The 15,053-nt window shown below is 41.8% G+C and overlaps 2 protein-coding genes and 1 long non-coding RNA gene across 6 annotated transcripts in view; 2 read left to right on the forward strand and 1 right to left on the reverse strand.

Annotated features, from left to right (window-relative positions):
* Positions 1-8,162, forward strand: part of AFF4 (AF4/FMR2 family member 4) — a 90,476-nt gene extending 82,314 nt beyond the window's left edge. For both annotated transcript variants that reach the window (XM_046000257.1, XM_046000258.1), the window contains exon 21: positions 2,390-8,162. In XM_046000257.1, coding sequence (XP_045856213.1) covers positions 2,390-2,517 — 128 coding nt within the window. In that variant the 3' untranslated portion in view covers positions 2,518-8,162. The remainder of the gene's footprint in view (positions 1-2,389) is intronic.
* On the reverse strand, positions 1,219-9,760 carry LEAP2 (liver enriched antimicrobial peptide 2). Of its 3 annotated transcripts, none has more exons than XM_046000267.1 (3): positions 9,638-9,760; positions 9,320-9,459; positions 1,219-1,543 (listed from the first exon to the last, which is right to left on the reverse strand). In XM_046000267.1, exons 1-3 carry the CDS (start codon positions 9,692-9,694, stop codon positions 1,498-1,500), a joined length of 243 nt encoding a protein of 80 aa, XP_045856223.1. In that variant the 5' UTR covers positions 9,695-9,760; the 3' UTR covers positions 1,219-1,497. The 3 variants fall into 3 exon arrangements, with proteins under 3 accessions (XP_045856223.1, XP_045856222.1, XP_045856224.1); XM_046000266.1 differs by having other exon boundaries at positions 1,219-1,546; XM_046000268.1 differs by lacking the exon at positions 1,219-1,543 and adding an exon at positions 8,734-9,026.
* LOC123938668 lies at positions 9,351-13,513 on the forward strand. Its single transcript, XR_006817758.1, has 4 exons — positions 9,351-9,487; positions 9,611-9,785; positions 12,865-13,082; positions 13,199-13,513. It is a non-coding gene; the product is annotated as an uncharacterized LOC123938668 (long non-coding RNA).
* The last annotated feature ends 1,540 nt before the right edge of the window (positions 13,514-15,053 follow it).

Genomic DNA, 15,053 nt, shown 5'->3' on the forward strand with positions numbered 1-15,053 from the left:
GTGTGTGGCAGCTATTCAGGTAGACCCTTTGCAGAGAAACACTATGCTGGTCAATCAAGTGTCCTTTTTTCACAGAGTATATTTAAATATGTGTAATATAAACGGGTAATGAGATGAAGATTCTTATCCCTAAGGAATGATAATGGTGGGAGGAAGGTAGAAGAGGCACCCCAGCATCTAACATAAAATTGTGTCCCTGAAAACCTGATTCTTTCCTAAAATTTTAAATATTGTCACTATTGCTCAGGAAAGGTTACAAAAGCAGGGATTCTTACTAAATCACTCCTGCTTTACTTTCCATTTTTTTTTCCTGATGCCAGTTTTCTAGCCTTGTTTTTCTTTGTCCTTTCATTCTCTTTTGTCCTTTCACTTTTACTTTTTGTGTGGTACTTTTCAAATGTTGACTAAAGGAAAGATAATGGCATAATGATCCCTGCCCATCTTTCATTCAACACATTTTCCTAATCTTGTTTCACCTCGCCCTCTCTCTGAATCATACTTTTCTTGCCCCCCCCCCCCCCGGAGTATTTAAAGCATTTCCCCTGAACATACTTAGGTGTATGCATCCTTGGGTGATAACGGATTTTTCAAGAACATGATCGTCATGCCCTTTTTTTAATTTTATTTATAGATTTTATTTATTTATTTGACAGAGATCACAAGTAGGCAGAGAGGCAGGCAGAGAGAGAGAGAGAGGAGGGGAAGCAGACTCCCTGCCGAGCAGAGAGCCTGATGCGGGGCTTGATCCCAGGACCCCAGGATCGTGACCTGAGCCAAAGGCAGAGGCTTTAACCCACTGAGCCACCCAGGCCCCCGATCATCATGCCTTTAACACAGCCACCAAAATTAGCAGAAATTCCTTTCTATCACCTAATACCGAGTCTATCATCCAATTTTCCTGTTATTGCAAATATGTCTTTTTTTTTTCTTTACTGTTTGTTTTTAACAGGATCCAAACATTCCTTCATCAGTGTCCGAAGTCTGTCTCCTTCTTCCAGTTTTTGGTATTTGGAGGAGTGGGGCACTGTGCCATTTATGTTGAGGAAGAAATGAGTCCTATTATGGATTTGACTGATTGCTTCCTCTTGGTATCGTTTAGCTTGCTCCTCTGTCCCCCTTATTTCCTTCATACTGATAGTTACATTTTGAACTTAATTAGATTCAGGGTTTTGTTTTGTTTTGTTTTGTTTTTTTGTTTTTTTGTTTTTTTTATAGATTCAGGTTTTTAACATAGGTGCTGCTCTAGATCTCCTACTATATGATATTATTGAGGCATTTAATTAATGGTTATCTCTTGTTTAGTGATACTTGGATTTGGCCATTGACACAATCCAGGTGGTTTCAGCCTGACCCAGTTTGATGTAAAATTCCCTATTAAACTTTAACTTAGGTTATTACTTATATCCATTACTTACATCCATTATTGCACTAGGAAATAGGAATTTTCAGGGCACCTGGGTGGCTCAGTCGATTAAGTGTCTGGCTCTCAATCTCAGGTCAGGTCATGATCTCAGGGTCATGAGTCCAGGTCCCACATTGGATCCTACTTTAAAAACAAACAAAAAAAGGAAACAGGAATTTTCTATTCTGATATTGCACCTGCATTTATTAATCTGGAATTCTATAAATACCCTTTTCTCCTCTTTGATTGCTTCTATTTGAGTAGGCCCAGGTGTTTATCATGAGAATGATCCCTTTTTCTCTGCATGTATAAAAACTCTCCTTTCTGAGTCCTACATCCCTCTCTGTTCTCCCAAAATTGCATCGGGATCAAATGTTAGGACACTGTCCTTCCTCCTCTCTGCACGCACGTCACATGCAGATCAGCCTTTATTTGGTCACACAGGAAGAATCCTTTCATTTCCATCCTTTGCATTTTTAAACTATACTGTCTTAAACATGAGATAATTTATCAGTGTTGCATGGCATATGATTACAGCAAAAAGTTTGTCATAAATGTCTAATCTCACAGGAGCTCTTATGGGAACCGTTCAAAGAACTTTTTGTATCACTTGCTTCTTACACAAAAACAGTACATAGAGACTGTTTCGAGTAATAGTACAATGTAGTACATTGTCTCTATTTTAGTAATGTGTACTCCATATTAGCAATCGATAATTTCCATCAGTGGAATTCTGCTTTTATGTATAACACTTAATTCCTAACCATACAGTCTGTTTGAAGTTTCATGACTTGGGCAAAATACTAGAACTTGAAAGACAGATTGTGGGTTGCTTTGTTCTAAAACATGGATGGTCATCATTGTAGTGCAGGAGGGAGTGTTTATTTTACTTCATTTGACTACTGTTTTAGAATCTAGCCTAAAACTTTCAAAGCTGCATTTCAGGAGACTGTGTACATCATTTAATGACTGTTTTTGGTTTTCTAGAATTCTTTGCTGAACTGGATAAAGCGATGGGCCCTCTCATCTTTAATGCGAGCATCATGACAGACCTCGTTCGATACACCCGCCAGGGACTGCACTGGCTTCGCCAGGATGCCAAGCTGATATCTTGAACTAAACACATTCTCGTTGCCTCTGATTTTCTCCACAACACTGTGTCACATCATAAAGGAAAACTGCCATAACATGCCACCTAGTCGACACTAAGAATGAGGAATGGTTTTCTCCTCCCTGGTTCATGTGTTGTTGTTATTTATAATCCAAAGCCACGATGTCAGTTGACCCCTTTAATATTCCCAATATGAAAAGTTACTTAAATGTTTTTAAATCTGCAGCACATTGATAAGATGGTTTCAGTGATCTGTAATAAGATTGAAATTCCAATTGCAATTCCTAACTAATCAATTGAAATTCTATTTATTTTATTTTTTTAAGTTCCCAGATTGGGGCTAGTATAAAATTTAGTTGTTTCTGCCTATAAATTTACTTTGTTGAACATTAAGTGTAAATTTAAGGTAGGCATTTTTTATTTATATGCTTGGGGAGCTTTGTTACCTAATGTCTTTTTGTGGTAGCTCTTCTAAGAGTAAGAGTTGGTTCATCTAAAATATGGACATGTTCTTTCTGTACCTACTACCTGATATTATTTTAAATCCTAACTACAGTTTTATTGCAGAATTTATGCTTAGTATTAAGGATATTCTACACATGAAAAATCATTTAAATATGAGAAGATGGCATTCTACAGATAGAAGATGAAATGCGTCTGAGTTGGTATGCATTATGTCAAGAACTGTGAATGTGTTAATAACACTATACCAATCACAAGGTGACTATAGGTTGCATTTAATGCATTACAAAAGAGGACAGGCAAACTTTCTAGGAGAAGGATATCATGTGAAGGGTTTCATAAAAGGACAATCTTGAACTTCATGGATTGTATTAAAACCTTGTGTTTTTTTATTGCTAATAATTTGACAGTTAATTGAAAAAGAGTTAAGTTACTATGGAACAAAGGATGATTCCCCCTCCTAAGGATTGCTGCTTACGTCTCTTTCAGTGATGATGTTTGAAGGGTTGACTCTCTCTTCAGAATTCTTACTTGTAAACTGTTTTTGCCACACTAGATCATGATGCTGTTATGGGAGCATGCAGTGACTGATGCAGGAGTGGGCTGGAGCTTTGCTGTGTTTGCTTTTGCTATACAATTTAAGGTATAATGCCCGAGCTAGAGATGAAGTTCTCCTTTTAAACTTGTCTTGTACTGACTCCCTTTGTATTATGAAGACCCTCACCTATGATTTATGTTTCTGATGGGATGAGAAAATTCACACTAGAAAAGTTCCTAATTTGGTTCAGTGTTAGCTCTTTTGGGAAGGGAAGGGGAGGGGAGCAAGGGTAGCGCTTAAGCCAGCTCTGTAAGAGTTGTATATCAAAGTACCTTTCCCTGTAAGGTGCATATTGGAGTCAAAGGTGAGAAATGTACCCTCTGTCATGCCCCTGTCATGTGCCCCTATCATGTCTGGTGTGCCTTAAATCTACCTTTGAATGAAAACTCTATGGATTGTTTACAGATATTTTACACTAGGACCAGATCACCCAGTATGGTTGGTCTTTGGCAGTAGTAATGTTCAGTTCTCTTTCTTTTTTAATCTTCCTTTAGGGTCACATAAAGATGAATTAGTTTAGAAAAGCTAACGCCTTCGTACATGACTTAGTCTAGTTGGGTAATGGCTGCTCCAAAAAAATTGTTTGTCTTTCTCCCCATTCCAAAAATGAATTCATCCAATCAGAAAAGAAGATTGCCCTGCTGTTTATAGATGATTGCTAAGGTTTGAAGTAGGAAAGAAAGGATAGAACATCTCCCAAGTCCAGTGGTGCAGTGAATCCTCTGTATCTGAGTCTTTTTTACATTTATTTCTGAAGCTAATGAACCTTCGTTGTCCTGTGGCTTCATATTTACAGAACTTTTTCACTGCCCTGTACTTCAGCTGGTTTTTGCATGTCGCTGGGGATTAGAATCCTGAAATTAATCTTCTTCTCTTGGAGACATTGCCTCTGAAATCTTGCTCTAACTTATTAGTATGTTTTAGAACAGTATTCCTTAAGAGGACAACTTCTCAGTGTCCTCAGGGTAGTTATTCGATGAGAGACTTGACCCTGTTGATCGAGTAGCTGTATGTCCTGTCCTCTCATTGCTCTTACTCTGATTCCTTACTTTGCAGTGATGTCTTAGAAGTGGATAAAGCTTTCAGCCGCAGCAGCCAGCAGGGCACCTCTGAGTTCCAGTGTATTCTAATCTCTTGTGTGTCCTGAAAGGCAGCAAGAGTGTTTCTGGGGTCACACTGATATTTTGTTAAAACATAGTTTCCTGCATGTTTTATGGTGCTGTTGTATGTTAATTCTCTCTCTGGAACTGTGTTAATTCTTTGGGAATGAATTTTTCAAGCTTTTCATTGTGGAGGGATTTTCCCACCAGGTGGTAACGGGCAGTGGATCAAAATCCTGTCCTAAATAATTGAATTTTCGATGTCATAGTCCATGGAAACACCACTCTCTTTCCTCTGTGTCCATCTCCTCAAAAGTTTTCTGTGTCTTCATCTGCTCCAGCGCATACTTTGGACTCCCTTTGTAGGCCACCATTCCTCTTTCCTCAATAAGTGTCTTCACTGTTCTCTGACCATTTAAAACTGAATTTGACAAGTGGCTAAAAACTTACTTCGTCTTAGACTTGTACTTAATATATAGTTAATTATAGAAATAGCAGCTATTTAAAAAATCACTCTGTTGACTGCTTTTTAAGACCACACTTGTATGCCAGAAGGCAGGAGCCTACGCCCCCAGACTCTTCACAGGCAGCCGGTGAACAGTGGATGAAGTCACATAGTAATATTGCCCAGTCTGGGCTGGGCTGTGGGGAGCACTCCCCTCCAGGTGATCCACCTGCCACAGTCCAGCCAGATCTACCTGGGAGCGTTCACCCCGTTTCTTGCCTCAGTGCCACCTTTTCCTGGGCAAGTAGCCAAGAACTAACTTTAAAAGCGATGAGTACTCCAGATAAAACTTCAGCTATAGTTGCTGAAGAGTGGAGAAGGTTGACCATCTCCTGATTTAATTGGAAGTGAAAAGGTGGTGTGGAGTAATGTGTGCATGTGCCCAACATGCCTGTGCTCTGGCTAGCTCTCCCACTGGCGGGTCCATAGGTATCTGGGCCGCACTTTGCATTCACTTGTGGCTTTATTAGATTCACTGTTGTTGTTGTTTTTTTTTAATTGTTGTTTGTTTCTTTTTATTAAAGAAAGGTTTAATCAGCTAAATCAGAAAAGCATCATTTTGTATTTAATGACAGAAACTTTGGGAACTTACTTCATTGAGTGAGCTTGCATTGTGAAGCAAGAGCCTACAGAAGGCACCTGTTCTAAATGAAAGTTCTGGTTCTGGAGGCTGGCAGCACCCTGGAGTTTCAGAGCAGCCAGTGGTCGTTCCAGTCAGTGATGCCTGATTGTGTAGAGGAGAGGTACACTGTGCACTCTTCTAGGTGTGAGGGTATGCAGCTTTGGATTTTAAAATTATGTACACATACACACTTTATATATATGTATGTATGTATGAAAACATGAAATTAGTTTGTCAACAATGTGTGTGTTTAGTATTTTAGCTTAGTGCAACTATTTCCACATTATTTATTAAATTGATCTAAGACACTTTGTTGTTGACACCTTGAATATTAATGTTCAGGGGTGCAATGTGTATTCCTTTTAGATTGTTAAAGCTTAATTACTATGATTTGTAGTAAATTAACTTTTAAAATATATTTGAGCCCTTCTGTAGTATAATAGGGCTCGTACAGGGTGGGAAGGATTTTAATTTTCCAGTTGCTAATTGAATAAAATGGCCTCATTATGTATTTTGAATTTTAGGAGTTTGCCTCTGGGTCCCAGGAACATCTCATGGGAATGACAGTTTTAGGCAGATTGTGATGATTTTTTTCTTTAAGTTGGGAAGCAAAGCATTTCACATCCATATAGACTCCTATCACCTATATTTCCTAATTGTGTGGAGCACAGATTTCATTTTGATTTTACATATTAATGTGTTGAGAGAGGCAGATATTTTTCCAGAAACAAATAACACTGCACTTCTAAGGTTGCTATTCAGTAAAATAAAGAGAAAATCAAATGATTTGGAATATGTAGAGGAAGAGGCCAAGTTGGTCATGACTTTTGCGTGCTTATCTTTCACATACTCCTTGATGGAGAAATTCAGTTTAGACTTCTAGACCTTAGAATCAAGCCAGCAAGTGACCAGAAGTAATTACTAGTAGGTAAAGCACATGCTGATTCTCTTCATTTGAACTGCATGGTTAGTTAAAAAGTCACTTTCTCTAGAAAAGCAATGGGAAAAATCTCTCCACCCCTTCCTTTTGATGGAATCTGGTCACAGAATAAGGCATTATAGTTAAGTCTAAACTGAGTCTTCTCGACGTTTGAGTATCCTGAAATAGCAGCCTAAAAGCAATCATTATGTAATGGAGTTGACTTTAGGAATGTCAGCATTGACCTCTCTGTGCCACCATTGCTCAGCTAAGCATAAATTGCCATCCTTAAAAAAGAAACAAAAAAGCTCTCTAAATGTGCATGGGGAAGAAAAGCTCCCACCCAGAAATTCTAGTAATCTGCAGTTTTGACCTGTTACCGCTTACACGTGGGGTTTCTTTTCAGCTTTTAACCACTGGAATTTTCTACCTGCTACGTTCCTCCCTGGAAAATATGTTTGGAAATGCTGCCTTTCACATCTCTGCCATGGTTATCCATACTGTTGAGTTTGTTGTTGCTGTTCAAGAAGTGTCCCCATTTTATAACTTTATGCACACACCTGGCAAATCATTGACATGAGCGTTCAACAGTACTGGGGTTGGGGTGAGGCAGGGCAGGGCTCACCACCAGAGCTGGCCCAATTGGCAATGCCTGAAAAGGCACTACCTTGGAGGACCAGATGTGAGGTTGGTTAGCACGGTTATGAAAATTTCTATCTAGCCTCCGTTTTGAATGGTTTTATGAAATTTTGTATATGGAGGATGGAAATGCTTATATATTTATTGAATCCTTTTATTTGAAATTAAAATTATTTGGTGAATAACGGTTTGATATTTGGGGAGGGCTTTGGAGGGGAAGTAATGCCGCTGATAAATTAAAAGCCTTGTTGATTTTGCAGAAAGGTACTGTTAGTGTCTGATAGGATGCCTTTGTTTTTGTACATGATCCAAATCTTTGTTTTACATTTCTTTTATCCAAAATATTTAGGCATCTGACATTTTCAACCAAAATTTCAATTATATACTGTGATTTTTATTTGTTGCAATACATTAAAATTTCAGAGGTACTTTGGGGCTCAAAAGCTAGGATTTCTAAGTATGTGCATTTCACATAATAAAGCTGTTAATGGTGAGCAAAGTATTATATACTAACTAGATTTTTCCACATCTGTATAGTATATTATATGTATTTTGTGGTATTGAGATTATAGAAAGTTTAGAGTGTCAAACATGCGTTTAATGTGTATTTTTAAACAAATTTATGGCGATTAAAATATTTGGAGACAAGGGTATCACATTTCAATTTGTAAAGATCTTTTTAACTCTACTGTGTCATTAAGATGCTTTGTATAATGCCAAACCATAGCTGGAGAAACTAAGTTTAATAAATATCAAATAGATTTTCTGTATTAAAGTTTATAAACACTGTGCTCTTTAAACTTCCTCAACTCTTACTTTGTCTTTTCAATGTATTTTCTGTTTTGTACCTTAGTGTCCACTGCTACTCTGCCTGAAAATCTGGACCCCCAGTCCAGCTCTCCTTTACTGATTGTAGAAATTCTGAACTTGCTGGCCATGCATCCTTTTGCATAGATCACAGTTCGCCCTCCTCCGGCAGAAATCCAAAAAAGTCTTTTCTGCTGTTCTTGGGGGCTTGGGTTTTTATTGTTTTATTAAACTAGATTCTTCTTCCAGTTCTGCCTTCTGTTAAGTCCTAGACAAATGTGGGCACATCATCAGGTCACAAATGCCAGTCCATCTCTGACAACTCACTGAAGAGTTCTGACACGGAGTGAAGGACTAGGATCAGGGCCAGGGCCACAGCATGTGAACTTGCCAAGGCTAAACACGTGGCTATTAGGAAACTGGTCTTTCAGCCTCTCATCGTGTTCTTTGTTTCTTAAATGTTCACTTTCACTGTGTTTTACAGACTGCGAAGTCTGCTCTTAGGCAATGCTGGGTTTTTTTCTGTAGCATACAAAATGAATTCTTTTCAAACCCTCAAAAGTTTGAATTCCAGACTGCAAAAATTTTGAGACATTTAATAGTTTACATAGAAAAATAAACTCTAAATTGACAAGTTTAGTAATGCTTATCTACATAACATTCTAAGAAGAAACGGAGACCAGTTTAAAGCGTACATCTGTCTTTAAATATTAAAAATACAAGACTGCTTCACTTAAGTGTCTCCAGCCAAAATACAGTTAATATTCCATAGAACGGAGCATTGTTGTAGGTGGGCGCTGTCCTCTTTTCCCCTGGTTTGTACATCATTCCTGGGCCACACTTAGGGAACAGCGTCTTTTTCTAAAGGAAAAGAAAGGGTGGTTTTTAAGACAAAGGTCTAGCAGTGCCCAGAGCCAGCCACCTCTTCACATTTCCTTGCTCTGCTTGCTCTAGCCAACCTCGGGGTAAACTGCAGAAAGCAAAGGAACCACTCTCTCGTGGTACCTGTATGGAGCTGTTCTTGGTTCTTGAATCCCGAGGGATTCACCAGGGAGTTCCAGGCTACAACCTAGGCAATCGCCTGTTCCACTTTTATTCTTAGGTAAGTGTGTGTGCTGATCCATCCTTGGCCTGTGCTCAAGTTTGCGGAATACCTGCATAGCCTTGTGATACACTCGGAATCGTCCCGGCAAGAGGATCCAATGGGCCTGAGGGAGACCCCTCTCCAAAACGGGGTCATTCTCCGTGACCTTCTCTTTGTTGAACTCAGTTCCAGTACTGGGGAGCCATCTGCCTGTAGGGCAAAGACAAATTAACCTCAGGTATGGAAGCGCTGGCACCCATCTGCACACCATGGGCGAATGATGCTGTAGACTCCAGAGCAGAGGGACCCTTCCTCAGGGCTGAGTCCCATTCTGAAGGTCCGCTTACCATTTCCCCACCAGCACAGTCCCTGCACTTCCACTTCCTACCTGGTTCAACAGCAGCAAGCAGATCATGAGCACTGCAAAGAGCTTGAGGTGCCGCATCTTGCCAGAGGGAGGTTGTTGGAGCCCAGAATCCAGCGACAGTTCCCACTTGCTTTTATAGACTGAAATTCGCCTCTTTTATGGTTGCCAGGTGAGATGGGGGCAAAGTTTATATTTGCAGTCAGGGTTGATTTAATAAGTTAATGTCTACCAGAAGAATGTGCTCAAGGCCTGCCTTTCAGGCATGTTGTATTTACTGATCCCTCATCTGGACTTTGAATGATTATGTTGCTGGCTTGGACCCTTTTACCAAAAGTCAGCACCACCCCCTCCTTCCCTTTGAAAGCCACGTGAAGTCACTGAGGGAAACCAGGCACCTAGCCACATTTTGATTCCAAAATAGCTCAGTGAGATCACTGTAATCAAAATAGAAGTCTCACAATGAGGTCTTCGTGTTGACGCCTTTCAACCTTGTCTGGGAAAGAAGCACCAATCTGGTGTTACAAGCAAATTGGATAAGGCCCTTATCTCCCTTCTGTGGGAAGCTGCTTCAGCAAGTGTGACCCAACAGTGCCCCAGATCCCCCTTCTTCCTAGATGATTTGTCCTACTTTCCTGCTCCAGATCATCTCCCTAGAAGAATGGACCGAACTGTGGCAAGTTCAAAGTCTAGCCTACCTGCCTTCTCCCAGGGCGAAGGCAATCAAAACTGATGCAGGACTTGAACTGTGGTTGAATAGAATGGAATATAGGTTTTTTGTTTTGTTTTTAAATGTGTAAATGAAGAGTTAGCAGGGGCTCCTAAGCCAGTGGGATTGCCCGATGGTCGTGACAAATCACACTGCAATCTTTCAATTAATGGATTTTCCTCACAGTAGTTGACTAGGTCCTTCTGCAGAGCATAGCCTTCCAGCAGCCTCAGGGGAACAGACTGAGCACTGAGATGTCGCTAGAGCCCAAAACATCCATCAACTTAGGTCGGAACTATTGCAAATCGCTAGAATAAGAAAGGGCACGTGCCTAAGTTGTGAGGTATTGTGGGTAATCATTAAATGACCTGGGCATTTTAATAAATTTGGGGGAATAGGGTAACTTTTGAGTATGAATTATAGGACTTAAGAGCTTCCTATGACTGGAAGGATGAGCCAACAAGATGAAGGTAACAAGATTATTTCTCTGACTGGTGTCTCTGTAAAAAGGTGACTGATACCTCTTCCCAAGGTCCATATCATTTTCGGGGGTTGGATATTTGGTTTGAGCCTGCCTGTTCCACAAGTTAGAGTGGAGGAGATGAGGCTCAGCTGAAGGTGGAACAGGATGGTGGTCGCCAATCCTCTTGTCAAGGGAGAAGAGAGTGGTAAGGTGAACCTCAACTGGGACAGGAGAAGATGGGGGTATGACTCCACAGATCTGTCTGTCCTGGTTCGGGTCAATTGAGGACCATGGAGCCAAGCCCAGAGGGAGACACCACTGCTTGCACTTGAACATGGAGAAGCGGACTAGTCAGCTGCTTCTTCCCTTTATCCCTGTGCTTGGATGTTGAATCACCCCATGTAGGGGCTTAACTAGGAACCTCGGTGGGGTGGGGAAGAAGCTATGTGATGACCTAGTGAACATTGGGTAAGAACACAAACCTGATTAGATAAGCAAGAGACTGAACAAGGTGATGTCCTAGAGACAGCTGGGTCTGGTGTGGCCTCGGTGCCAGCCTGTTCTTAAGAGAAGGATATGCCAAATGGGATTTGGAAACTGCTAGTTCCAAATACGGGTACTTTCTCCTAATCCTCCATTTCTGCCTCCTGCTACAGCAAGCAAAATCGACTTAGCCTTTTGTGTTAATTTATTATACAGCCAGTACCCCAGCCAAGGAAAGGGCCTGAGGCTCCAGTGTGCATAGGGGAAAGAATAAACCATTCATCAACATGAATGTGACAACCCTGCAGAAGCCTTTAGGGCTTGAGCCTCTAATTTTGTATGCCACTTCTCCTCCCTAAAGAAAAAAGCCCATTAGTTACTGCCCATGGAAGGGACCACTGCTAGGAAAAATATTTCTTTTTTTGTTGTTGCTGTTGTTAGATAGAGAAAACAAGCAGGAGGAGCGGCAGGCAGAGGGAGAAGCAGGCTCCCTGCTCGCCGGACACAGAGCTCAACAATCCCAGGGCCCTGAGACCTGAAAGCAGATGCTTCACCGACTGAACCACCCACCCAGGCATCTCAGGAAAAGTATTTCAACGTATGTCTACATTACCTCTGTCACTGTTTTAAATCAGCCATGGAGCAAAAATCAGCTTTGAAGCGAAGTGGCATCCAGACAGCATTAGCTGAGGTGACAGCAATTGTCCACAGCCATCCCACAGTCCTTGAATAGTTGTGAAATCCTACTCCTGAAATTAATAATTTAAAAAAATTCGTGGGCTCTCTACAGTCAAGTATTTCGCTGAATGAATAAACACACAACTCCATATTCCTTCTTCCAGCGTAAAGGTCTAAGCAGCATTTACTAATTTTAACCATAGAAAGAACAATTGGCTGGGAGGCAGGAGCAGGGGTTCTACATTAACCACAAGCCAACCTTTTCCCTTACAGCTTTATTCTTTTGTTCTCCCAATGAGATGGCTGAGGCCTCTCAGCCACTGACATTTGGGGGTTCAAATGATTAATTTACAGGAAGAAAATGAGAAGCATGTTTGATAGCTGATTGCTTGATAACAACTCCCAGGGATTTTCCGCCGCTGAGGTTAAGTGTGGAGGATGAAATGGGAGAAAGTGGGTGTAGCTCCATGAGCAGTTTAAAACACATTCCAGGGGGAGAGGAGACCATGAAGGCTAGGCAGTAACTGGAGACTTTTCTGCTGTCCCTGAGTAGGACGTGCCTAATAAAAAATGAAAGACTCTGAAATGGAGAAACTTCCAGGTAAAACTGCAAGGGTCAAAGTGTATTTGCTTTTCTGCTGGCTGGACCTGGCACAGACTTCACAGCCTACACTAGATAGGCCTGCATCTCTGGGACTTGGTTGGCAACCTGGAGTCCACTTTGCCACATTGTACAGCGCAGAGATAAAAGCCCTGGTGGGGGCAGGGTCCTGCTGAGGACAGCAGAGTGAAATGAGTGGCTGTGCTCTGGAAGCAGAGGAAGGCGCCACACCCAGGGCTGGAGGCTCCACGTGGATGGTTACAGGCATTGCGGCCCACAGCAGTGGGATTTCACTCATGTTTTCCTTTTCTTTGTAGATTTCGGCGGACAGAATGGTCCCTAAAATCATCCCAGATCCCGTGTCACATACAGGAGCACTGAGCTATACAACTCACCACATCCCAGCCTCCCCACCTACCTCAGCACCCTGCTACATGGGGCTCTGTGTCCCCCAGCTTAGAGAAGGAAGCCCTTTGGGAAGAGACAGGCTTACAGCAGACTTTCATAATTTCCTTCAAAGGCAGAAGCTCAGCAGGTAACAGGGCTTACAGGAGGGTCTTCTCAGAGGCTCCTGGGATAGAAAGGATTCAGACCCATACTTGGTGCCTGGTCACCTGACCTGAGCTGAGAAAGGGTTCATTTGCCTTTCAGCTGTTATCTCCAAAGGAGCCAAGGAACCAGGAAGAAATAAAGTCTTGAGGTAAAATGAAGCCAAGAAGATGGGAGAGAGTAGCCATCTCCTCAAAGCTCGGGGCTAGCCAGAGGGAGAAAGACGGATGAAAGGCCTGTCAAGGAAGTGGCTTTCGCTGGTGCTGTTCAAACTATGTAGTTGGTTAACTGCCTGCCTGTGGCTCAGGTCTTGATCCCAGAGTCCCAGGACAGAGTCCCATGTCCGAGTCCCTGCTCAGCGGGAAGTGTGCTTCTCCCTCTGATCCTCACCCACTGGGCACCAGCCCCCTACCCTGTACTGTCCCTCTCAAATAAAATCTTAAAAACAAAAACTATGCAGAATGAAGGATGGGTGGTGCATTTACATCTTCAGGTCCATAGCTTCATCGGATCCTCAGCAGTCTATGACCCTAACATGTAACAAACCCTGAGAACAAATACAGAGAGCCCAGGAAAACTGGACCATGTTGGGTGAGGCAGTTTTCATCATAGTTGTTCTCTGTTAAGCCTGCCAGACTCCTACAGATCACTCATTCCACCATTACCACAACCCTATGGTTTTGTATTAATACATCGTCTTACCAACAAAAAGGTCAAAGCTCAGGAACACAGGTTTCTTTCTTGTGTCATACAGTTGAAGCAGCACAGGTTAAGGGTACGGGCCTAAGTTCACCAGACTCAGGTACTTTATCCTGCCTCCCAATCAATGCAATTTATATTACCTTTTTTGTTTGTTTCGAAGTATGTTAACTTCAGTTCCTAACAGATGAGAATAATCATTAGAGTAAGAAAAAAATTACAGCCAGAAGCTGAACTACACTGTAAAAGTTACTGCTCTGGACAAGCAGCAAGTATCCTTAGAAGTGAGGAAATTTCTGAAAATGGAGCAGAGAACCAGAAGCATAAAACTACTAACACCTACCTCTACCATCTCCGGGTGGAGGAAGGGTAACTTTCTACTAAAAAGATAATTTAAAGGCTCTAAAACAGGGATAAATTTTTCAGTGAAGGGCCAGAGTTAAACATTTTAAGCATTATGGCCCACTATTACCAACCTGGTACAAACACAGGCAGTTTAGCTCTAGAGGCCAAGGGGTGACCTCACCCCCTCCCCCCCCCCTTTTTTTTTAAGTTTTTATTTATTTGACAGAGAGATCACAAGTAGGCAGAGAGAGAGGAAGGGAAACAGACTCCCCTCTGAGCAGAGAGCCCGACATGGGGCTCTATCCCAGGATCCTGGGATCATGACCTGAGCCGAAGGCAGAGACCTTAACCCACTGAGCCACCCAGGCGCCCTTCACCCCCTCCTCTTATAGCTGACTTCCTTCCCCTCGGGCTAAGGCAGGCCTGTCTTAGCAGGAAAGGCAGTCTAGTATAGCTTTAAGAGCAAAAACTTTAGTGCCAGACTCCACCATTGATTAGCTGAGTCATTTTGGTCAGATTACTTACTCTCACTGTGCCCCCGGGTCCTCATGTGCAAAATGACTACAATAACGATACCTAATTCAAAGGTAGTTGTGAAGTTTACAAGTACTTATTTGTGTAAAGGGTTAAGTACCTGAAACATAGTAATTATAGTTACCAAATCTTACTGTTATTATGGGAGGAGACCACTGGGAACCAACCCCACAGTTCATCCCACACACAAGTGAAAAGCTGCAGGAGTAGCTACCGCTAATTTCTTGTAGATTATAGAACAAGCACCGAGTCCAGTTCCTTTACCAGACTCTCAGACCAGCCAAACTGTTCAGGACTCAGGCTAGGAAGGGGAGGTCATGAACTTAAGCATCAGCAATCACACCAGGGACTTGCTCACAAAAATGCAAAATCACAACAG

This window comes from Meles meles, chromosome 3 (genome assembly GCF_922984935.1).
Source record: "Meles meles chromosome 3, mMelMel3.1 paternal haplotype, whole genome shotgun sequence".
NCBI lineage: Eukaryota > Metazoa > Chordata > Mammalia > Carnivora > Mustelidae > Meles > Meles meles.

Bases quoted from the DNA above. Each gene is read 5' to 3' on its own strand.
- LEAP2 (XM_046000266.1), bottom strand. From the start codon at position 9,694: ATGCGGCACCTCAAGCTCTTTGCAGTGCTCATGATCTGCTTGCTGCTG. The intron at 9,460-9,637 runs GTAGGAAGTGGA...TTTGCCCTACAG, and splicing joins GCTTGCTGCTGTTGAACCAG to GCAGATGGCTCCCCAGTACT. The intron at 1,547-9,319 runs GTATTCCGCAAA...TTGTTTTTAAAG, and splicing joins TGTATCACAAGGCTATGCAG to TAGGATCCAATGTGGGACCT.